The sequence below is a fragment of the Poromitra crassiceps genome (genome assembly GCF_964638095.1).
Source record: "Poromitra crassiceps genome assembly, chromosome: 3".
In the NCBI taxonomy this organism is placed as follows: Eukaryota; Metazoa; Chordata; class Actinopteri; order Beryciformes; family Melamphaidae; genus Poromitra; species Poromitra crassiceps.
In genome coordinates, this window is record NC_139625.1 from 22,609,653 (window position 1) to 22,634,512 (window position 24,860).

A 24,860-nucleotide genomic window follows, 5' to 3' on the forward strand; every position below is an offset into this window, starting at 1 on the left:
AGGAGCTGTCCATTCCCATCAGCTGGCTGCTCCTCTGTTGAGCGAGAGCAGCCTGGCTAACGAGGCCGGGAGCCGTTCAGATGTTGGAAGCTATGCTGTGCGCTGACACTGAATAACGGGAAGTCTAAAACGTCTAACTCCACTGCGGCTGGGTAGATTTCCAATAAAGACGAGAGGCGCTGGGTCCTCTGACCCCAACCTTCCTCATAAGTATCCAGCCACCTTCCCGCACAGAGCGTTGCTTATTTTTCTCTCATTAAAAAAATGTCACTTCAAACCGAGGGCCGACTGAGTCTCCATGGCAACAACATCACAGAGATGCTATTTTGGACCGGCGTGTAACTTTGAGATAAGGTGTAATCATGCCAGGCTCGACGCAACGGAATAATACCTCCGTTATAACTCCCTACTTTGTCTAAGTGCTTTCACTGGTGACCATTAGGCTCTGTTACCATGGCGATGGTCTCCCCTGAGATCTCATTGAGCGCTTTGGACAATTTTTTAGGCGAGCAGGAAAAGTGGTTCTGGACAATTATACTGCGTCAGGTTCTCGGAGACGGTGAAGAGGGTGACAACCAGAGGGGAGAGATGGACAGCTTGCACAGACGACAGCTTTCCATCAGACCAGGAATGTCTCTTATTGATTGCCAGCTAGTCCATACATGCCATCGAGGGCTGAATGATGTGCTGGTGTCTGTTCTCTCACAGTTTGCCTGGTTACAGCTGCCATTATTAGGGCTGGGGATCGACTGAAATAACCCAGTAGCTGCAAGTAGCGTTGAAACTTCTCCAGTCAAACGTTACACAGATCTAGAAAAGAAGGACTATTTGTATGGTTTTGTTTGCAGCCAATCACTGCAATGCTATGTGTGATTGGCCCACTACCGCAGCAGCTACAACCGATGCGGTCTGTGGTGGTGAAGTCGAGCGCGGTACAGAGTTGAATTAATTAATGAATTAGAAAATGAATGAATGAATGAATGAAATGAAAAAAGGTAGGGGGGAAAGTATATCTTGGTATCGGTATCACTTTAAGGGGAGTGATATTGGTACTGCTATCGTCATTTTTTAAACAATGCCATGCTCTTTATCTGCAGGGAAAATCCACCCTAAAACATATTTACAACATAAACAAGCAAATCGTAAACATGTCGTCTCTCATCCCATCCAGCAGTCAAGAATGTTTTGCTCCTATGATCTACAGTGACTGAGTTATGGCCTTTTAAAATTAAATTCTTGAACGTAACATTTGCCCTGTAATTGGCAACAGTGGATCGAGCCCTCGCGGCCTGAATGATCTGCACCACATCCGCAGCCAGACCAGCGCGCATCAGCCTGTCCCTCTCAGGGAGAGGCTGTGCCACTACCAGGCCTGGGGCCACCAGGGGGCAGCTGTCTCATCTCTGTGTACCACGCTGCCATCGTGTGGTCCAGGCCACCACCAGGATGAGTGACAGTCTCTCTCCATCCTCACCCTCACCAGCAGGGGAGAAATGAGCCGGAGGGTAGGAAGAGCGTATACAGTAGAAGCTTTCCTGACCATGGCACGTGTCCAAAACGCATCCACCGTCAAGGGGGAGTGCCTCTGGGGAACAGGGAGAACCACAGGGGACAGTGAAGGCCAGGACATGGCCGAGCGCGGCAGCCGAGTGCGAGGGGCGCGCGGCAAATATGATGTCATCGCGCTGGGCGCACCGGGGGGCGAGGCCTCCGCACCTGAAGATTTTTCTAGCAGCGCGTAGCTCCGCAGCTCCTGCGGCGCGCTGCACTTTGCAGGAGAGACATGGAGGGAAATGAAATGAACTAAGTAGGCTACACGGAGCCGTGTTTTGACCACATTTCTTGACCCATGTGGTAAAACTTTGATTTTTAACTGTTCCTTTTTAGTCATTTCAAGTAAATGTGCTGTGTTGAGAGAGAGAGATCAGCAGCACAAAGTACATTCAGTAAAAACAAGTTTGGTGATTCTATTCGGTCATTTGAGAGTGAAACCGCACTCAGTACTGCACATGCAGATAATGGCGTTTCATTGCGACTTTTCATGGACCGTTTCTCACACTGTACAATGTCATGTTTAAACAGCGGTGCTCTGAACAGCGCTCAGACCATGAAAGCCTCGGTCCCAGCACGGAGAGCGCACGCAATCTGTGGAGCTCCGCCTCACGGTGCCTGGCTCGAGCATGTCCTAAGCTTGAGCGTTCTGCCAAGTGGCAAACAGGTGAAATTGCGCCCTCCCAAAGAGGGAGCAAACTTGTCCACCACGTCGGGATGTAGCCTCCATGCGTACTCCTGGGGGCCGCCTCCCTCTACATGAGGTCAGCTCCCGTGTTCTCCAGGCCTGGAATGTGGAGCGCCTTGAGAGAACAGAGGTGTTCTGTGGTCCAGTGCCACAGGTCCTTGGGGCAGGATCTCACTCCGCCTTGTCTGTTGATGTAGGTCACCGTGGAGCGGTTGTCGGTCCTAACCAACACATCCTTCCCCTGTATCAGGGGAAGGACGTGTTGCAGGACCGACATGACTGCAGCTCCAGCAGGTTGATGTGATGGTCTGTGTTCGTAGGCCACACACCACCGACCGATTGTCCCAGGAAGGAGGCGCCTGTGAACACCGACACATAGGAGGTCACTCTCCCCGACCTGTGTTCCCTCCGCCGCTACATGGGGGTTTCCCAGTGAGCCAGGTCTCCTATGGTTGACCAGGGGATGGTTACCATGCAGTGTTAGTGAAGCTGCAGGTCTAGGTGTAACCTGGCAAACCACCTCTGGAGGCTGCTCTTGTGGAGCAGCCCTAGTCGAACCACCGCATGGCCATCTCTCTGTGAACCGACAGACACGCCGTAGTGTGGCGGGGTCCAGCTGCACTCCCAATACACCCCCCGCCTGTTGGCTTGGTATGGGAGCGCTCTTCTTCCAATTGATGGCAAAACCCAAGCTCATCAGGTGGCACATCAACTATACAGTAGTATACTGCTGTGTGTGGACACATTCCTTGGAACGGGCCATGAAAATCAGATCATCTAGATAGAAGAAGACTCATATACCCCGATGGTGCAGAGGTTTGAGAGCGCTGTGTCTAACATGGTCACCCTGAGCCAAGATGTGAACATTTGGGTATTGGGTTGCTTTTGCTACAGGCAAGAACTTTACATACAGTAGCATCACACCGTCATCTATCTACAATGACCTGGGGAGGGAGAAATGGCTAGCTCTCCCTATCTTACACAGTTTCACTTCACAGGATGTGATACCACGTCTGCATTCTTAGGAAGAAGCAAGAAGTCAGCCTAAATAACCTATCCATCCTTACACAGAAATACAATGATGCTCAACATTTCCAACTTCTCAAACGCTTCACCGTTATCCTGTATGATAAGACCACCAGTGACCTGGGACAATATGGATGAAGCTAGAAAGGAGCTGTTTTGCTAGCCTGGGTAAACCCAGCCCCCAGTGACCTGCTCTCAGGCTCCCCCTGCTTACAGTCACAAGCTAGTGACTGGGAACTGAGAGAGCAGGTCACGTGGGGGCTGGGTTTACCTAGGCTACTGTTTTGCCAGAAGGGGAAGATAATGGAGAAACTACCCCAAGCCAGGATGCACTATTGCAGCATGTAAAGCGAGTTGCATATGAGCAGAGCCAACACACACACACACACACACTAGGGCATTCACAGACTAGTCGACTAGTAAAACCACTAGTCGACACTGTGCTTAGTAGTCGACTAGTTGTAAAAAAAAAAAAAAAAAAAAAAAACTTTAAGAAAGAACATGAGGTATTTACATGACATACATGGACTATCATATCCATATCCCATATCCCCCACAAAGAACATCAAAACACAACAAAACAAGACAACTGCATAAGATACACAATAATCCAAGAACAAACAAGACTATTGGACAAACAACCAAACAAAAACAATGCATTCAAAGTAAATACATAGATCTTGCCCTGTTGGCAGCTAGGAAATGCATAGCTTTAAATTGGAAAGCATCCAATCCCCCAGCTGTAGTTCACTGGTGGAATGAACTCTCAAGCTACCATACGTTGGATAACATTTACTACAAGAGCAAAGGCAGATTCTTAGACATCCCCAAAATATGGCAACCACATACAGAGTTTGACTTTAAGAACTTTTTACCCCAGTGTCATTAGGCTTATCAGGATAGGAGCTGAATGCATTGTTTTTGTTTGGTTGTTTGTCCAATAGTCTTGTTTGTTCTTGGATTATTGTGTATCTTATGCAGTTTTCTTGTTTTGTTTTGTTGTGTTTTGATGTTCTTTGTGGGGGATATGGGATATGATAGTCCATGTATGTCGTGTAAATACATCATGTTCTTTCTTAAAGATTAAAAAAAAAAAAAAATTAAACGACTAGTCGACTACCTTTAGGGACGACTAGTCGACTAGTAAAATTCACTAGTCGTGAATGCCCTAACACACACACACACACACACACACACACACACACACACACACACACACACACACACACACACACACACACACACACACACACACACACACACACACACACACACACACACACACACACACACACACACACACACACACACACACACACACACACACACACACACACACACACACACACACACACACACACACACACACACACACACACACACACACACCAGAGGGTTGGAGTTGGACTCTTGATGACGACAGCCAGGCATGGGTTCCTGTGTGAAACATGTTACCTGTGGCCTCTAAGGAACTGGTCAGATGTAGACTGCAAGAGTGAACGTGGATGCACACAGTAAACTGGCCAAACGCAAACAATGTGACATCAGTGTGAATCAAAGCCTGTCATTCTGTACCAACCATCATACAGGGAGAAATCCATCATAGAAGATGCCGCAAGATCAATTTCTCCATCTCTTACTATGCTATTGTTATCGCTCTCTCCTCCTACAAGTATCATGAAGATCTGATGCAGCAAGTTCAATCGTGTTCTCTGGGGGTTGTTGAAAGGTATTCTGGGAAACATAGGAAATCACTAGCTGAAGTAGAAGTAGATGAGACATGTTTACAGAAAAGGAACACACACACAAAAACACCCCACTTCTTCACAATGTTTGTACTGGAATGCATTGAACATATTGAACGCATAGAGAGCTTAAATTCCACATAATAGTGCACTATCAATATATCATTTGACTGTACATTTTCACCATTTCAGAAGCAAAACTTAACTTGCTATAACACTTGGAGCTTTTGGGAGATGCTGCTCACATGCGCCTATTGTAATAAACTAGCCAGAAGGTTGTGGTGGAGGGAAGTGGAAGTTGAATCGATAGAAAGGTTATTCCATTTCAAAACGGGCCATTTTTATGTGAACCGTATAAACTAAATTTATGGCAAGTCAATGAGGAGACATTTGGCTGCAAAGAAGGTTCTTTGCTGCACATTTGTTAGCAAGCAGATGGTGAGAGCAAATCCCAAAACCAAAGGAGCTCTCTGTCTCACCTTGCTGCCATGGTCTGCTAATATGCTAATGTTGAGCAGGCAAGAGAAGTACAATCTTTGTTAAAGCTACACTAACCTTGTCGCTAACATTAGCTTTTCAATGAGTTTTGACTTTTTGCTAACATCTACTCAGTTCTCAAGCCTAATATCCAGACTTGCATTGTCACAATAGCAATTAACCCTTAAAATTCCATAAAAAATAAAATAAAATAAAGAAATATGCTGTACTAGCCAAATTACACAAAACAGTTCTATCCATTCAAGTTCTGTGTCTGGATGCCCAGGTCAGTTGACTGCTCCTTAAGGCCTAAACATGGTCGTCCGTCAGAGCCTCGCCCCGCCCTCCCCGTAGGACGGCGGGTGGAGCCCCGTCCTACGGGGAGGGGGCCCCGTCGGCTGACGGGGGCTGCTCGAAAATGTGACTTCACGGCGACGATACGTACGTGATGTCAGCTGCAGGAGAGTTTTGACTGGCCGTTGCCCTGGCTTATCATCGTAAAGTCGCATTTCAAAGCATGATGTTAGATTATAACGAACTAGTTGTGTGGCTTAGCCTTCCCAAATGTTGAGGGTCGTTTTTTAGAATTTAATACATAGAATTGGGAACGTTACATTCAATTTCATTCAGACTGCCTGGGACACAATCTCCGCCATTTTCACACGGAGCTTCCACAGGAGGGAGGGAGGGAGGGCGTAGTAGCGTCCGAGCATGTAGGGCTAGCTGGCGCCGGCAGACGGCGAGACGGCTCCAATTCGAGGCGGACGGACGACCATGTTTAGGCCTTTAGTCTCCGTTTCCAGACGTTTGGTGAGCGGCGCCAACAGCGCCACCTAACCACCAAACGTCTGGGAATTTCACTGTCAAAATCTGTCTCTTCGAGCCCGGCGAGAACGGCCGGCAGCAGACACGCCTACATTTATTATTAGAATTTTATTTGGTAGCGGCAATGCAATGTTTCATAGTTCCAATATAGAGCAAGACACTGATGTGCTGCAAAGAGAGTTTATACCTGTTGTTTATTTTACAATCATTTTTCCTACCCGGAAGTGGTCCGCTTGCTACTGTGACGTCATCAGCAGGCTCTGTAACGTTAGCCTCGGGAGTCGGGCTTATCGCTGGGGGAAAGACCTCTAGCCGCCGGGGCCGGATGAAACACGTCCTATTAACAGGTTATGTTTGTTTCTAAGTGATTAATATGTTTCTCCGCAAACGCGGCGATGTTTTGCGAGACACCGGTTCTGCATGAGCGTCACTGCCCCCAGAAAGCAGGCCCGCCCACGACACTCATGATTGGTTCTCCGATGCAAGGCTTCCAACAGCACCACCTAACGTTATGAAAAGATTTAAATAATAATATTCTCAGTCTTAAGGTAGTGAAACAGATTAAGACTGAGAGCTGAGTCTAACTGCTCCTGAACTCCTGTGGAGCTCTGCGTTAAGTGCAAATACTCTAAACTGAAACATGACTTTCCACAGTACTATGGTGTTTAATGAGCTGAAATGCCATCGGCCTACTGCTGTGTTGTGCACTACTAGCCTTGGCTGGGGGGGGGTAAAACAAGATAAGAGAGCACAGCATGCTCTCTGGTTACCTTGGCGATGGCCGTTTGCTTGTACATTCGCGTGATCAGGGTCATGACCTGGGAGAAGGAGCTGTCCACGGCGGCGCCCCCCGACCCCAGCCCGTTCATCAGCCTCTCCCACTCGGCGAAGCTGGCCGAGGCCTCCTGGAAGGCAAACGAGAGAGGAGAGAACAGTGAAGCTCCGTCCTTTATTTCCTTATTCTCCTCCTGTTTTCCGCCATCTTTTTTCCCTGAGATATAAAGGGCAAAACAATTAATGGTGCTGTGCCGGGTGTCCTACTTTTCCTGGAAGAGAGAGAGAAAAGAGACAAAAGAGAGAGACGGAGAATTCCCAAGGATGCCACCCCACCCCCCCCCCCCCCTCCTCCGACTGGGCCGCTGTGTTAGGTGGGTCATGAGCGTCTCCCAATTATAGCCGCCTTGTGACAAGCCGGGGTCGAAGATGGAGAAGCAGCCGGGCCAGCACAATAAATCAAAGACGCCTTGTGTGCTCTCAAGGTGATTGGCGAGAAGTATTTAAGGCGGCATCGGCGGCGAGCGGAGCAGATCGCAGTGGGAGAGGCTGCGGGCGAGGAGCAGCATATGCTCCCTCCCACCTGTAAACAAGACACGCACAGAGGCCATACATTTCCTCGCTGACATATAGGTTAGCTCCGTTTATCATAAGAATTACATTCGTTAGAATGCGAGAAACTGGCAAATGAAATGCAGGCTTACTAAAATAGCTTATCATTTTTTTTTTATATATAATCCTATTTTTTGACACTAATGCAATGCAAACACAAAACAAAGCCTCATTATGTAGAAGTTAGACAACAAACAGCATACTGTAGCCGGATAATTGCAAAGTAAGCGCTTAATATAGTATTCCTAACTTCATTCCTAACTTTTTCAGCCTTTTGTGATGTTACAGCCTTATTTGAGTGGATTACATTTGGATTTTGGTTTTATGACAGATCTACAGTACACACCCCGAGTGTGAAATGTCTAAATATTGTTTGGGGGGGGGGGTGGATATAGAAATATATATCTAAAAGCATATTTTGACATTTCTCGCTTTCACACCAAATCTCAATATAATCCAAGTGAATTCACACTGCAACACCACAAGGTGCAGAAACGATCAGGAGCCAAGACGATGCAAAACTGTTAAACATATGGCAAGCTGAAGGAGGAGGTGGTGTCTGTGTGTGTGCGCGCACGCGTGTGTCATTAAGAGTATACGATTAATAGGGCGTGGGAGGCAGACGGAGAGACAGACAGGTGAAGGGAGAGAAGCCTTATTAATGCACACACACACACACACACACACACGATGATGAAGAAGCCACTGCTCCAAAACCACCATAAAAAAGCCAGACTACGGTTTGCAACTGCACATGGGGACAAAGATATTACTTTTTGGATAAATGTCCTCTGGTCTGATGAAGCAAAAATTTTACTGTTTGGCCATAATGGCTATCGTTATGTTTGGAGGAAAAAGGGGGAGGCTTGTAAGACGAAGAACACCATCCCAACCGTGAAGCATGGTGGTGGTGGTGGTGGCAGCAGTATCGTGTTGTGGGGGTGCTTTGCTGCAGGAGGGACTGGTGCACTTCACTGAATAGATGACATCACTTTTCACGCCAAAGTACGTTCATCTCTACATTCAGCCTAATGCTAAACCCTAATGCGCCTACCCAAACCCCCCCCCCCCTCTAACTCTAACCCTTCCACAGGTACAACTCCAATTGACTCAAATTATGTCAATTAGCCTATCAGAAGCTTCTAAAGCCATGACATCATCTTCTGGAATTTTCCAAGCTGTTTAAAGGCAGAGTCAACTTAGTGTATGCAAACTCCTGACCCACTTTAATTGTGATATAGTGAATTATAAGTGAAATAATCTGTCTGTAAATGTTGTTGTTGGAGAAATTACTTGTGTCATGCACAAAGTAGCTGTCCTAACCCAGAGGTGTTCAAAGTGCCCAGGGGGGCTCCAAACTGTTTCAGGGGGAGGCTCAGTGAATGGAAGTGAATAAATATGACTTTAGTTATTACAAAAGGAGATGACATAGAATAGCTGAAACGTTTGAGTCAGAGTCAGAAACAAATAAATGCTTTCAGACAGACCTTTTTATGTATTTGATGTAGTCTGAAGTCAAACAGCAATATCAGGCTATCGTGGCTCAATTATTGAGTGTCTATGGGATCAAATAACATAATCACAATCCCATAGGCATCCAGGAATTAAGCAAAACTAAACAAGTAAACTGCGCGGGGGAAGGGGGGGCTTCCAGGCTTGTCCGAGGGCCGAGGGGAGGCCTGCAGTGTCAGACTTTGAAAACCTCTGTCCTAACCGAGTGGAGTGGTTAAAAAATATAGTTTTAATGACTTCAACCTAAGTGTATGTCAACTTCCGACTTCAACTGTATGCTTGACCAGACTGCACCTTTGCATGATGTGTGTTCAACACTAGCACCTATGCGATGTTTTTCAGTCAAAACACGAAGGAAATCCCACACGCCGCTACCGCAACTCATCAGCGTTTATTGAAACATTAACATTTCAGTGGAGTCGTCCTTGTCAGAGTAAAGGACACTTTCATGAATTAATGCCCTGGTGGCGCTGCAGCAGCAGCACTTCCTTCCTGTTTTAGATCAGATGTGTCAGTGCGACACACCGGCGCTAACGACGTTTGGACGGGCAGGACTTTCTGCCTCTCGGTGTTTTTCAGGGGGAAAAAAAAACAAAAACATACATTGGTGCTTTTCTTTAGAATGTGCTGGGCGGCTCTGAGAGGCTAAACACTCCACTCCCTGATATTCACCCAGCAGCTAGACTCACACTGACAAAAGGCCAGGGCTGAAAATGTAAAGGGCAGGAGGGGAATAAAAAGTGTCTGCTTGAGGATGATAAAAGCCATCATTAGGGAGTCAAATGAGATAGGAGGAAGCAGGCGGCGGCGTGGTAAGAGCTGGCGAGCAGTCCTGTTAGCAAGCCTGGCCTATATATCCCCAGCCAGCTAGCAAAACTGGAGCGAAAGTCCTGCTTCCAGAAGACCTGGAAGGGGGGCGGATGTATGTTATGTTTCGTTCTTCTGAGTGAAGAAGTTGAAGAAGTTGAACATGTTCAATATACAACTTCAGATGGTCTGATAATAACTCGAGTGGACTTTCAGAGGTGGATCGTTTCAGAGCCAAATGAGAGCGAGTCGACACCGATCTAGATTTTAAGGTGCACGTCTTACCCAGAATGCACTGTAATCATTCCATCATTCCCTGTGCGTGCATGTCACACTGTGGCGGAACAAGTGGTGTGTGTAAGTAAACAAGCAATGTTTAGGATTTAGGCCTATTCATGAAATAAACTCTGCAATATAGGGCTGCACAATTAATCATATTTTCATCGTCATCGCAATATGAACATGCGCAATAAACGCATCGCAAAGACTGCCTGAAATGCAATGAATAATGTGGTTTTATTTACATACATTATGCATTCCCACTCAGCATCTGACCATTTTGTCTTGTGTTGTAAATCCAGCGTACACCTTTCCCTTACAACAGTGCGCTCCGCCCCTCTGCCAAAGCCCAAACACGCTGTGGGTAGTTTCAGCTAGAGTCAGTGTGTATTTCATTTCTTTATTCAGTGGGCATAGGCTATGTTTGGGGTCTATGTTAGCATTATTAAAGCAGAAAGACATAGGAACTGTATTGCTAATATGCATACTTTAATATTTGTTTATTTATCGCAAGTCGTATCGTCATCGCTATATTGAACAATGTTATCGCACATCGCAGATTTTCTTCATATCGTGCAGGCCTACTGCAATATTGTATTACTTATTCCTCTATGAAATGATTACTTATTATTACTTATGATTAAATGCAATCCGAGCTGTTGCTTTGTCTTGTTCCATGAAATTGGGTGAGATTCTTCTGGAGGTTAAATAAATACAAATGGGTGACGTATTAAAGGAAAAACCAACATGACGTGTCTTTCTTAGTATGGAGTCAAGCCACCATGAGCCTGGAGGACAGCTTCAGTGCTCCATTGTCTCCATAGTCCAGAATCTTCCATACTAACTGTATGTAACTGTAAGGCGGCAAGGCCCCTAGCATTTTACTCACAGCATTTTCACAGGGTTGCCAACTGTCAGCCTCCTGTCGTGTGACATAGCTACACTTCCACTTTCACTATGGCGTTGTCACGCTGCCCAAACAATTGTCACGCCAAAACACTGTGACGGCAGCAGAGATGACAGATGAATGTACTGTATTCTGGTCAAAAGGCTCTTCAATTACTCTCTGATGAGCCATGCTTATCTCCATGTTGGCATCACTGCCAAGAGAGGTATGAGGCGAGACTGGCCCTGTCGGGCCGGGCATGCGTCTCCCCCTCCTCTGCCCGAGACTGCACGCAATGCAGGCAGTTTAATCATGGATCCCGTGTGTAATTCACAACAGATTTCTATGTAATCTGCAATGTTTGATTGTTAATTTTTTGTGTGTCAGTTATTATATGTATGTTATTATCACCAGCCAATCAAAGGTTACCATTTGAAATGTAAGCGTTGGATTTTCGCTGGCACCACACTCGCTTTGCAAGTCATATGCATGCACAAGAGAGAGAGAGGGAGAGAGAGAGAGAGAGAGAGAGGGAGAGAGAGAGAGAGAGCGAGAGGGAGAGAGAGAGGGAGAGGGAGAGAGAGAGGGAGCGGGGTCAGAAACTGCTGCTGCTATGGACATGTGGCGACCAACGGTGTAGGCGTGATGAGATGAGTGTGATGAGAGTAAGCATTGCTGTTTCTATGATGAAAGCATCTGTTTTACACACTCTCTCTCTACCAGTACATGCCCCCCCCACCCTGACACACACACACACACACACACACACACACACACAGTACCTTTGCCCAAAACGAATTTGGAGCTATGCTACGCCCACTCTGCAGCGAGCTAGCATATTAACATGGTTGGTTCCGATGGTACCAGAAGCTCTGCGGTAGCTTAAAAACTGAGCTCGCGAGAGCCCATCAAACACCGGACCTTGGTGACCTGACCTCATAGCTGTCTATGGCCGAGTCCGCTGAGCCACTCAGAGGTTGCCTCCTGTTGAATAGGCCTGCTGTAGATCTACTTAAATATGTTCATGCCGAAAGAGAAAAGAAGGTAGGAGATTTTCATTCATTCGTTCATTCATTCCATAAGGACAAGTGACATCACTGACAACATGCTGCATGAGTATGACTTTGTGCGTGTGTGTGTATTAGCTATGTGTCTGGAGTAAGATGGCTCCTGTGTTCTTTTGCTTCTTTTATTTCTGGTCTTTGCTACTTGTGAACATTCAATAAAATGGTGTACTGCAGTTTTGATATTGGAAACAACACGTCTTTGACTTTCATTAGTGAGTGTGAAACAAACCTGCGTGGCCTTTATTGGGTAAGTTTATGTCTAATATTGTGAAATGGAGTATTTCCCTGCGAGGAACTGGCGTAGCCTCCAGGCTATATGTGTGGGGTATGTGTGAGTGTGTGGGGTATGTGTGAGTGTGTGGGGTATGTGTGGGGTATGTGTGAGTGTGTGGGGTATGTGTGAGTGTGTGGGGTATGTGTGAGTGTGTGGGGTATGTGTGAGTGTGTGGGGTATGTGTGGGGTATGTGTGAGTGTGTAGGGTATGTGTGAGTGTGTGGGATATGTGTGGGGTATGTGTGAGTGTGTAGGGTATGTGTGAGTGTGTGGGGTATGTGTTAGGATGACGTCATCATTCCTACTTTGACGTCGTCATTCCTACTGTGATGTCGTCGATCACTGATGATGTCATGGTTCATGGGCGTCTTTCATGCCTTTCGCTGGTGATGTCATGGCACAGGTGATGTCATATTCACATCTATGGGGGCCTGTTCCTGCAGGTCCTCGCGAGTGATTCATAAATCCACGTCAAGGACCATACCAATCTCTGCAACTTCTGCAACCAGCAACTTCTGCAATCCCTGCAACCGTTCCCAAAACCTCGAACAGTGCAGCCCCAGCCATCAAGTTCCACAACACCCCAGCTTCATCAACTACCCGCGAATAGATCCACATGTCTAACACCGGTCCTGACAGTATGAATCACTCCAAAATGGATTTAGCGGGCACCCCAATCAAGGAGGAAGGTCCCGAGAGGCCAGCTATCCGGCCGGCCGCTTCAGCTGACCCACCAGGCGGTCAGCTGGATATCTCCACTCTTCCTGATATCTCCCCCCATCCTATCACGTTCGGAGACTTGCAGGCAACTCAGCGAGAGCAGGCCTCTATTCTGCGAGACCTTTTGGCTCTGGTTTCCAAGGCCGATGATCGGTACGACCTCCTGGTTAGCACAATCGAGGCTATGGCTTCCAAGGCCGATGATCGGTACACCCTCCTGGTTAGCTCAATCCAGAATCTGGCTTCCATTGCCCAGGATCGGTGCGCCCTCCTGGTTGACCGGCTAGATCGTCTCGACGGACTGAATCCTCCTGAGGGTGTCATTCCGCAGCCTCTGCAAGACCTCGCACTTGAGTCAAGACGCCTGATTGCCCACCAGGAAAAAGCAATCCAGGCTCTGGCTTTCGAAGCCACTGATCGGCACGCCCAGCAGGAAAAAGCAATCCAGGCTCTGGCTTCCGAAGCCGCTGATCGGCACGCCCTCTTGATTGGCCGGCTAGATCGTCTCGACGGGCTAGGCCCCCAGGGTGCCATTCCGCAGCCTTCTGCCCCTCCTGCCCCAGCTTTCGAGCGCACCGCCGTTCCGGAGGTTTCCAGACCTGCTACTCCCCCGTCCACAGCGGCCGTTGCTTCTAGCTCTGCCTCTCGGCCGCCCCCAGCTGCTAAGGGCATATTCTGGGGGGGAGTTCGCGTCATTCCAGAGCAGGGGCACCCACATTTGAGTCCCAGCAGCCATCTGTACCGTGATCTGACCGGCAGGGTTCGCATCACACCAGAGGAGAGGCAGCGCCGTTTGGACACCCGGAGCTGCCTGTACTGTGGTCGAGCCGGGCATTACCTCTCCTCCTGCTCCCGGCGTCCAGTAAGTGGTCCCACCGCTCGCCGGCCCGTGGTACTCTCAGTGGATCAAGACTCTACGTGTCCAGCCGAAGAATCTGTACGGTTGGGTAGCGTTCCCTGCAGGACCCAGGAGTGGCAGTGTGTCTCCAAGAGGGTTAACGAGTTGGAGAGGACTGTCGATCGTCTCATTGGGAAGTTCAATCGCTGCCTGCAGATCGGCTCCGTCCCCCCGCAGGGGGCCTCCGAGTCTGCTGGCCCTGAGGCACAACCTGAGGCACAACCTGTGGACCTGCCCCTCGCCGAGTCTGAACCCGTACCTGAGGCACAACCTGTGGACCTTCCCCTCGCCGAGTCTGAACCCGTACCCCAGCAGCAGCCAATTCCTGTCGTTGACCCACACGTAGGTTCCAGCTTCATGCTGGGAGGTTCCCGTAGTGTCGTCAGCCCTCGGTCAAGAGCAAGAAGAAATAAGAGGCGTTTAAAGGAGGAGACGGTGGGTGACCTCCCCAAACTACAGGTCGGGAGGGCAGGCCTCGCTGTGTCAGATCCCCCTGCGGCTCTGCCTTCGGAGACGGCGGCATTTGACCCTTTTGATGGTCTCCAGCCTCCCGTGTTTGGATCGTGCCCCGGGGGATGGCCGGCCCCAGAGGATCCACCAGACCCGGTGGAAGTTCTATCTACGTATCGGTCCATCTATGGCTTCGATATCCTGTATTAGGGAGGAGCACCTCCACTGTCCTACACCCCCTTTGGGGTCTGACCACCTGCATCTAACCACCTGCTGAAGAGCACCTCACTCTCTTACACCCCCTTTGGGGCCTAACCACCTGCGTCTAACCACCTGCGGAAGAGCACCTCCACCAGAACCTACGGATTTTTTGTCTCCCAGATGCCATCCTTGATGGCCTCATTGGACGCCAGGTGACGTCCGTTGAGGGGAGGGTACTGTTAGGATGACGTCATCATTCCTACTTTGACGTCGTCATTCCTACTGTGATGTCGTCGATCACTGATGATGTCATGGTTCATGGGCGTCTTTCATGCCTTTCGCTGGTGATGTCATGGCACAGGTGATGTCATATTCACATCTATGGGGGCCTGTTCCTGCAGGTCCTCGCGAGTGATTCATAAATCCACGTCAAGGATCATACCAATCTCTGCAACTTCTGCAACCAGCAACTTCTGCAATCCCTGCAACCGTTCCCAAAACCTCGAACAGTGCAGCCCCAGCCATCAAGTTCCACAACACCCCAGCTTCATCAACTACCCGCGAATAGATCCACATGTCTAACACCGGTCCTGACAGTATGTGTGAGTGTGTGGGGTATGTGTGAGTGTGTGGGGTATGTGTGAGTGTGTGGGGTATGTGTGGGGTATGTGTGAGTGTGTAGGGTATGTGTGAGTGTGTGGGGTATGTGTGAGTGTGTGGGGTATGTGTGGGGTATGTGTGAGTGTGTGGGGTATGTGTGAGTGTGTGGGGTATGTGTGAGTGTGTGGGGTATGTGTGAGTGTGTAGGGTATGTGTGAGTGTGTGGGGTATGTGTGAGTGTGTAGGGTATGTGTGAGTGTGTGGGGTATGTGTGAGTGTGTGGGGTATGCGTGAGTGTGTGGGGTATGTGTGGGGTATGTGTGAGTGTGTGGGGTATGTGTGGGGTATGTGTGAGTGTGTGGGGTATGTGTGAGTGTGTGGGGTATGCGTGAGTGTGTGGGGTATGTGTGGAGTATGTGTGAGTGTGTAGGGTATGTGTGAGTGTGTGGGGTATGTGTGAGTGTGTGGGGTATGTGTGAGTGTGTAGGGTATGTGTGAGTGTGTGGGGTATGTGTGAGGTGTGTGACTAGGTGGAAACCCTGATTTTCATACTCAACAAAGCATTCAGTGAGCTCAGCCCCTGCTGCACGGAAGCATCTGCATTTGATGTTTCTCCACTCCACTTTTATTGAGGTTTTTCCTTTATTTTGTCCCCCGCCTGTACTTCCTCTTTACCTCCACTTTCTCTGAGCTAGCTAAAGCTACAGTAGCCAGCTCCACTGACAAACCATTTGAGAAAAGGCTGCGAACTTATATGGATATCATAAATATAACTATGGTTTACTGTGTATCGGCATCAAACTGACTAAATGTATACAAAACAAGATTATTGGCAATATTGATGTAGCAGTCAAAACTACACAAATAGCCCTTCACTAATGGGATTCTGGGCCAAAATATTTGACTGGTACTCTAAGGCCTACAAAATAACCCTTCAACCCGAGGCAGAACTCGCCATCTTCGGCTGCTCTGAGTCCTCTCTTAACTTCCCTACAGCTGTGCAACAGTCTATGACACATGGGACAACTGTTGCCAAAAAACTCATTCTGAAGGAATGGAAGTCCTCCTCTTCACCTTCTTTCCAACTGTGGTTGACGGACATGACCTCTGTTGTACGGATGGAGAGACTTAGGTTCCTGAGAACCAACTCACTTAAAAGGTTTTCCACCATTTGGGACCCGTTTCTAACCTACCTCGATGAGGTTAGGGGTGACGGGTGACTCGTCTGGCTGGTTTCTCCTGGACCCCCTCTCACAAGCACATAAGCACCTTATGTGGCTGGTAATCACGTTGAAATATTGAATGTCGATATATGTATGTTTGTTTGTTTTTTTCCTGTGTCTGAGTGTGTTTGTTTGTGTTGTCTGTGCATTGTTCTGAAAAAGTTAAAGTTTAAATACTGGAGGAAAAAAAAACCTACACAAACAGATCAAACAACATACTGTACTTCTGTTTGTGCTAAGGGACAGGGGTTGCAAATTAGCCTCGGCTAGAAACCTGTATGCATGACATCTGTTTTGTAGGTCATATGAAATAATGTTCAATGCATTTGTCCCTGCTCAATAAACGAATAAAAAATGAAAAAAATAAAAAAAATAAGCTAACCTTAGCTAGCCTGCATTACTGGCTAACTGCAGTAATGGCAGAAACCGACATGGCCCATCGACTGAGTTTTCCTTCCAACAAAAGGCATGTTATCTCCTGCAGATGTCTCTGAGCTTATTAAGCATCTAAGTTGCCTTTTCAGCTAACTTTAGACCGGCGCGCTCGGAGAGGGATGCGAGAACAACTACAAGGACAACAATGACATGAACTTTTCCAACAGTTGGGGATTTGCGTACAGTGGCCTAATTGGTGCCACTACTGTAAGTAGGCTAGAAAAACGCAGCAACTTTGCTATTGTTGTGTCATTCCCGGGATGCTAACTCTCTGCTTAATTAGTAGAAGAGTGCTGAGGGACTTTTCCAGTGTTCTTCCACCCTCGCTGCTGATACAAAACATATCACGTGTACACTCTCACACACAGCTGGTTGCATGGGGGATGCACACGCACACACACGCCCATATGCACACGCGCACGCACACACACACACAGCACACGATGACCTTTACAAGAGCAGCTACCCTGACATCCTCTTTAGGATGGTGGAAAGGGAACACACACACACACACACACACACACACACACACACACACACGTCCTTGGCGTAGTGAGTTATTTGATCTTAAAATCTGTACTAGGCAACTTCACAAGTAGGGGACTCCAAATGGCAGCAAGAAGTGAGCAACTGTTTCAACTTCAAAAAGCCAGAAGTCACGTAAGGTGACATTAGTCAACTGCACACAGCACGCTACTCAGTGCTCACTGCTGTTCAGGAAAGAGTTTGGATTTCTCTTAAAACATTACACTTTCATACATGTTCATGCATTAGACATTGGCAATGCTATTGGAATGCATTTCTAAAATCACTGGCATAATAGAATAATCATGTAAATGATACCTTTTGAAGATACAGGAAACTTGCAATGCATTTCTCGGCATTTGAGTGTGGGTGTGATATATTGTGAATGTGCATTGGATGATGGAGAATACATCAGATGTATTGGTCTGTACTATTAAACTTGTATGCTTATGACTTAGCATGTGCACAGGACAGAGATATCTACCAGAGACACAAGAGATGATTTTGGTGGTACTCCTATTTTGTGGTAAAGGTAAACTGGCCAATAAGGCAATTTGGTGGAGAGGTGTACATACACAATACAACACAACACAACACAACGCAACGCAACGCAACGCAACGCAACGCAACGCAACGCAACGCAACGCAACATCAGAATTTCATTTAGGCAAATGGGGGGAATCTAATAGCCTGGTATCCAGCACCTAATCAATCCTTCATAAGGGTCTGGACGCAAGCCATGCACCACTGATTCGGTTCGGTGATGTATTTTTTAGCCGCAACTTGATTGGTTGCTGTTAGTTGTTGTCAATAATCAAACTTTGACCAATCACAGTAGAATAGCGGGACGATGCTGACACGCCAACAGTATATGTTGGACATACCATTTTTGAGTGAGATGGACCTTGTCAAGGACAATTCCACGCAACCGACCAATGGGCAAATGACAATAAGAGCAGGATTTGGCAGTAGCATTTCTGTAGCCACCAGAGGAGCTAGCAGGTAAACTAAGCTCTTACCAAAGCCGATGGGATGTTTAAACAATAGATCACTTCAGTGGTATATGCTTATTATACCACACCTAAGGGTCATGCTTCCCTTAGGTGTGGTATAATAAGCATATATCACGGTCTGAAGTGATCTATTGCTTTTATAAAACGGTTACCAAGTATGGAAATATGAAAATAATAATAATAATTATTATAATATTTAAATGTCTTAAATCACTGTTTGGACCTGAGCCCCTCTGGCTCAGGTCCAAACAGCTCAACTCTCCCATAAATGGCCCCAATGGCCCCTCACCTCTCATTTTTGCCCCAATTTGCTTCACACAGTGTTCAGGGCAGTGAGTGGCACTAACTGTGGTATATTTACTCTGGCATATGCTAAATATACCACAGCTGTGAGCCAATCAGATTGCTTGATTTGAGAGAGCCGTTTTATAATGGTTGTTAGATATGCTACACGTGTGTTGCTGCTGCGCTCGGTAATGCGTCATCGGTAGATTAGTCCCGCCGCCCACATCGACCAGCCAATCAGGCGTCTCGGACAGTTAGTATCTCTCCGAAATAACTGCCAGTGAATAGGCTTGCATCCAGAGTGACCCATATGAATGGCTATGCAAATTCAGAGTGCTGAAAAGTGTGATTCATAGGGGCTGGACACCATGCTAGGAATCTGCAGGGTCTCAATTAGTGGGGATGGCACGCTATCCTCTGCTGCAGCCCCGCTTTCTTCTTTAGGCTGAGGAGAAAAGTGGATTTTTACATAAAAGATCTTTGTATAACAAGCAGGAGCTGAGTGAAACAGAAACCTCAACCCCACAATTAGTCAATCTCTATATAGGTTTTATAATGATTCTATATGGCGGTTACCTTGGCAAGCTCCTTGGGCAGTCGAAGGGGATGCACAGGTTTTATAATGATTCTATTCACCTTATTATTTGCCCATATAAGGACGCTTCCGCAGAACGTCATTTTGTAATTGTTCTTCCGTTTTAGACCCGGAAGTAGATTACGCCTACCGGAATCATTTTTAGACTTGCCAAAAAGCTGTTTTCAAGCAAACAACAAACTGTTTGAAAAAGTTATAATATTTTTTCAGATGAGAACGTAACATTCCAAATATGTGACCAGTTTATCAGAATAACGCCTATTTGGAAATATTTAACGAGCAGCGAGGACTAAGAGCGCTGGCTGTGTGACCAGTCAGACTACTCTGTCACCCCCTAGCTACTGTACTGGCAGTGAGAAAACACTGTCGACGTGCTTTTGTAAAGTAACGTTAAATGCCGACCAGGTACAGCCATCAGCTCCTCACAGTAAAGCTATGAACATGTAACTGAAGTTGGCCGCAGTGTAGCTTCTGAATGTTGCCAAACTTCATTGATAGTTACGTTACATTCATTTCCATACACCAGCGTCATTCTCCTTGATTTTAACATAGCTAAAAGCTGTGGTGGGCTGCGCAGACAACAAATGTAAACAAAAAAAAAGTTGTACGCCTGAGCAAAACAAGGAAGCCATTGAGAATTGGCGAGAAGAAAAATGTGGATCTAGCTGTCAAGGAAGTAAGTTGGAGAGTTCATCTTCCGTAATCCGTATATACATGTATGATCTTTGTGTGCAACACGTGACATAGGAGAACGCCAGGATTGGGGGGGGAGTTTTTGTTTCCCCCCGTTTTGGGCATGGTTTCTGAATGATGACGTGCTCCGCAGTGTCTCTACATGGCGGTTACCTTGGCACACTCCTTGGGCAGGTCAAAGGGAATGCGCTGGCGGATTTTGGGAGGCAGCTGAGTGAGGACCTCAGCCTTGAGGCGGCGGATCATGATCTGGCTCAGCTGCTGGTGCAGCTCCTCCAGGTTGGACGCCCCGCGAGAGTCCCAATGCCTCTGCTTCCCAAAGTACCTGGGATGGGATGGGATGGGATGGGAGGGGAAAATTAGCGAATGAGAAGCTGCTGCTAACATGATCTCTTGTATCCCTTATTTGACCAGGCAAAGCGACTAAGAAAACATTCTTATTTACAACAACAGCCTGGAGGAGTAGTGAGACAACTTAAGTACATATTCCCATACTGGGAGCGGCTCGGTCCTGCCACAGTCTTGCACTGTCAACTGCTGAGCAGCTCTGCTGGAGCAGTTAGGGGAACAACAGCACTTTGCTTGAGGGCACTTTGCAGAGCAGGAAACTATTTTGTCTAATGGCCACAGCAGCAGGTTCGTCCCAAAATCCACCTGCAACTTCCACTATTCATCAGCCAAATGAATTATTACAACAGAACTGGCCCTCCACATATTGGCTGGTGGAGTGGAAACGCTTAGCAAAGTTGACCGTTTCTCACTCCTCCAGCACTTGGAGGGTGTGGATCTGAACCAGCGACCTTCCGGACACAAACCCGCTTCTCTGCCCCTTGGGCTACTGCCATCCCCACTATAATGACTGCAGGGATTTAATAGGATGGCCGGGGAAGAGTTTTCTGGATGTCTTACGGTTATCAGATGACACTGATACAAATCTGACTGGACTTGTGCTATCTGTGTGTGTGTGTGTGTGTGTGTGTGTGTGTGTGTGTGTGTGTGTGTGTGTGTGTGTGTGTGTGTGTGTGTGTGTGTCTCAGAGCAGCCTTCCCAGCCATACAAACCACTATCAGCATTAATGGTACTGAGGCTGAGCCCATCCCCGACCGAGCATAGGTCTTTGGTGGACAGCCAAAATCAGGTGTTTGTTCACACATGTAACCGATCCACTTGGCTTGGGTTTTGGTCTGGCTCCAACCACAACAAACCCTCGACACAACAGGGTCACAAGACCACCAGAGTCAGGTCGGTAACCAATCCAACACTTAAAAAGGCTCCAAGTCAAATGATAACTACAATAAGACATGAAACTTTAGAGATTCTCCTGGAGGGAAACTGGTGTTGTTGCAGCAGCAAATAGTAATAATATAGAGGATAGAATCAACATACTATAAATAAGAATAGAACCAACCAATATGACACTAGAACGTATGAAGTATGAAAATATAATAGCCTGTAAGCAGCATGTGTGTCTGTGTGTGTGTGTTAGGGGTGTCAAAATGAATCGTTTATTGATGCATCGCAATGCGGACATGTCGCGATGCATCGAATCGGATCGTTGACAGATAATCGCTGAATCGTTTATGTCTAAATTTATGTTGACATTCAGATTTTAAAGCACTTTCTAAGTAAAAAAAGGGAGTTGATATTTATCTGACTGCATGTATTAATTAATGAAAAGGTAGCAATGTGCAGTAATAATATACAAAATTGAGGATGTGATACTTGGAGCTGCGATACTTTGAGCTGTATCGAGATGCATCCTGGAATCAAATCGAATCGTTGACAGATTAATCATAATCAAATCGAATCATGAGGCCAGTGACGATTCACAGCCCTAGTGTGTGTGTGTGTGTGTTATTTGTGTGTGTGTGTGTGTGTGTGTGTGTGCGTGTGTGTGTGTGCGTGTGTTAAAGACCCACTTGTAATGGGCATTGCAGTATTTCTTGGCATAGTCGGTCCAGGTTCCAAACCTCTTGGGATAGAGGGCATCAATCTGCATGAAAAGCTGCGGAAAATGTATCCCATTACAATTAATATCTCGACATATTCTTTTCCAAATATAAAATAATATTTTCAAATCAAACGCTTCCTGTGTGCACCGTTTGTTCTCCCTTTTGTCACACACGTTCTCTCCCACTAACACAGTTCACACCTCTACAGTATTACCCCTGGAGGGGACATGTGACTGGCAGTAGAGGGCAAAAACACAAAGACAACATACAAGGGACATGGGACATTAATCACAGCAGTTACAACAACAAAGAAAAAAGTATCTATTTGTTAAAAGTATCAAACCATGGAATGTAACCATAATAAAGTGTTGCTGAGCACATGGAACAAATGAAAACGTAAACCTATTGCGTTTTACCCTAGGGAAACTGTATCTCCACACAGAGGGGAGAAGAAGGAACTCCTCCAGCAGAGGGTGGCCAACATCGACCGTGCCTTCCGCAAAACTTCTCTGTGGAGAATATCTGTTAAAGAAAGCTGCAGCGTGCCAATTATTTTTGCTGGCTACTTTAACAATATTGGTCTATAGACCAAATCAGCGGGATGTTTACATTTACTTCCGGGTACCCCTGAGGTCCACACATTATAATGGCGGTGGACGGCACAAACTGACGTGTTGAAGACAAAAACAGACAAAGAAGACAAAAATGGTTCGTCCGTGTTGTGTTGTTGTTTAATATCATTCATAACAACACTTTCACTAACGTTAGTGGAGACCAGACTAGCTAATTTACCTGTTGGACCAGTCACCAGACTAGAGTAGACTTGAAGCTACGGTAAATTAAATTGACGTGACGTCAGTAGCTCTGTCTGTACCAGGCTCTTTCTCGCCGAGAAGAGCCTGGTGACGCGAGGTTACTCTGTCTGTAACGTAAAAAAACAGCGAGTTTGACAGACAAACAAACGTTATTAGCTAGCTAACACTACATAAAACAAACACAGAAGAAAGGCTAGATACGTCGGACAAGCATGTTTACCAACCGTTTAACCATTTAAATTGAAAGTAGTCGGCCGAAAACAACGAGAGGGTTTGACAGCATTTATTTGACAACACGCACATTTAAACCTGCCGCCTTCCCCAAGTGGTACCCGGAAGTAAATTTGTTTACATGGTGACGTCACGGTGATTTGGTCTATTGGACAAACCATTTTTGTTTTGCACAGCAAGGTTCCCCTACTAAACAAAAGGGCGAGGGGGGCGCCTTTTGACAAGCTTTGTTTGGGGGGAGGCCCACAGTCTCAGACTTTGAAACCCCCTGGTGTATGCTAAAGTGTTAGCAAGGAGCCTACTATCACTCAACATAGCACTGTGTTAGCTGTGTTCAGACTCCGACGAGACGAGTGGCCGCTGCGTGTACTGCAGCTCTATTAGGGCGATGTGGGCGGGTCTCACTTCACCCCCCTTTCTGCCCTCTCGCCTTCAAAACAAGCATGTGTGCGAGCGAACCAGGAAAAGATGTTTTTAAAAGGCTGAAGAGAAGAGAAGAGAAGAGAAGAGAAGAGAAGAGAAGAGAAGAGAAGAGAAGAGAAGAGAAGAGTGAGGGGGCTAATGCAGAGCACTGGATCCTGTGTCAATCTAGCCACATGGAAGACATTTGGCAGCTATCTTCTATGATTCTTCTACGTTTTGTTTTATTTTGTGTCATTTTGTTTTGCACTACAAAACTTGACAGCATTGTCAAGCTGATCCTGTTTTGCTCAACCTTCTCATGACTGTGGACCAACTGACCCTCAATTTCATTTCAATTTACTTTCAATTTAAGGGGTCTTTATTGGCATGAAATACAATTTCCCACTCACTATCCTTGCTACACTGGCCGGCAACATTGTTTTGGCTTTGAATGGAACTTGCAGTGTGTTTATGTTTACTGCCATGCAATATGTCTTATCTGCACTATATGTGAGGATTATCCTGCACATAGTTTGTCAATCATCTATTGTGTAAACTGTCCGATAACAGCAGCACCAATGAACCTGGTCAAAAGCATTGGGCGTCCGGGTAGTGTAGCGGTAGATTCCCTGCCTGCCTACCAACACGTGGGTCGCAGGTTCGCACCCCCGCGTTACCTCTGGGCACGATTGGCTGTGTCTGCGGGTGGGAAGCCGGATTAAGGGTGTGCCCTGGGCCCTGCAATCGGTCGGTGCGCCTGTTCGGGGCGGAAGGGAACTGGTGGGAATAGCGTGATCCTCCCCCGTGCTACGTCCTGGCTGTGAAGCTCCCCGCTCTCAGGTGAAAAGAAGCGGCTGGCAACTCTGCATGTGTCGGAGGAAGCACGGTGTTAAGTCTACGGCTCTTCCCAGATCGGTAGAGGGTGGAGCAGCGACCGGGGCAGAAGGGGGAAATTGGCCAAGTAAAATTGGGGAGAAAATGGGGCGGAAATCTGAAGAAATAATAAAAAAAAGAAAAAAAAAAGGTCAAAAGTATTGGGCACTCATATATTCAATACATTCTGATTAGAAAAGAAAAGAAGCTGGCATTAAAAGTTATGAGTCATGAATAGCCTTTGTTTCCAAAATGGCCGTGTTTTGGAGCATCGATGAATTTCAAGTTGCTACAGTTTTTCCTAAAATGGATGTATACTGTAGCATTTTGTAATGAAACCCTTCACACGTACTTGAGTGTGTGCGTATCAGAGAGTGCATAAAAAACCCCGGAGTCTGTGTGCAAACGTGAATTCGGGCGCTCACA

The 24,860-nt window shown here is 46.9% G+C and overlaps 1 protein-coding gene across 1 annotated transcript in view; it reads right to left on the reverse strand.

Moving 5' to 3' along the window:
• The window catches only part of zranb3 (zinc finger, RAN-binding domain containing 3), a 115,156-nt gene that overhangs the window by 70,521 nt on the left and 19,775 nt on the right, over positions 1-24,860 (reverse strand). The window contains exons 8-10 of the mRNA XM_083632952.1: positions 22,081-22,166; positions 20,315-20,486; positions 7,083-7,217 (exon numbers count right to left, since the gene is read on the reverse strand). Coding sequence (XP_083489078.1) covers positions 7,083-7,217; positions 20,315-20,486; positions 22,081-22,166 — 393 coding nt within the window. The remainder of the gene's footprint in view (positions 1-7,082; positions 7,218-20,314; positions 20,487-22,080; positions 22,167-24,860) is intronic.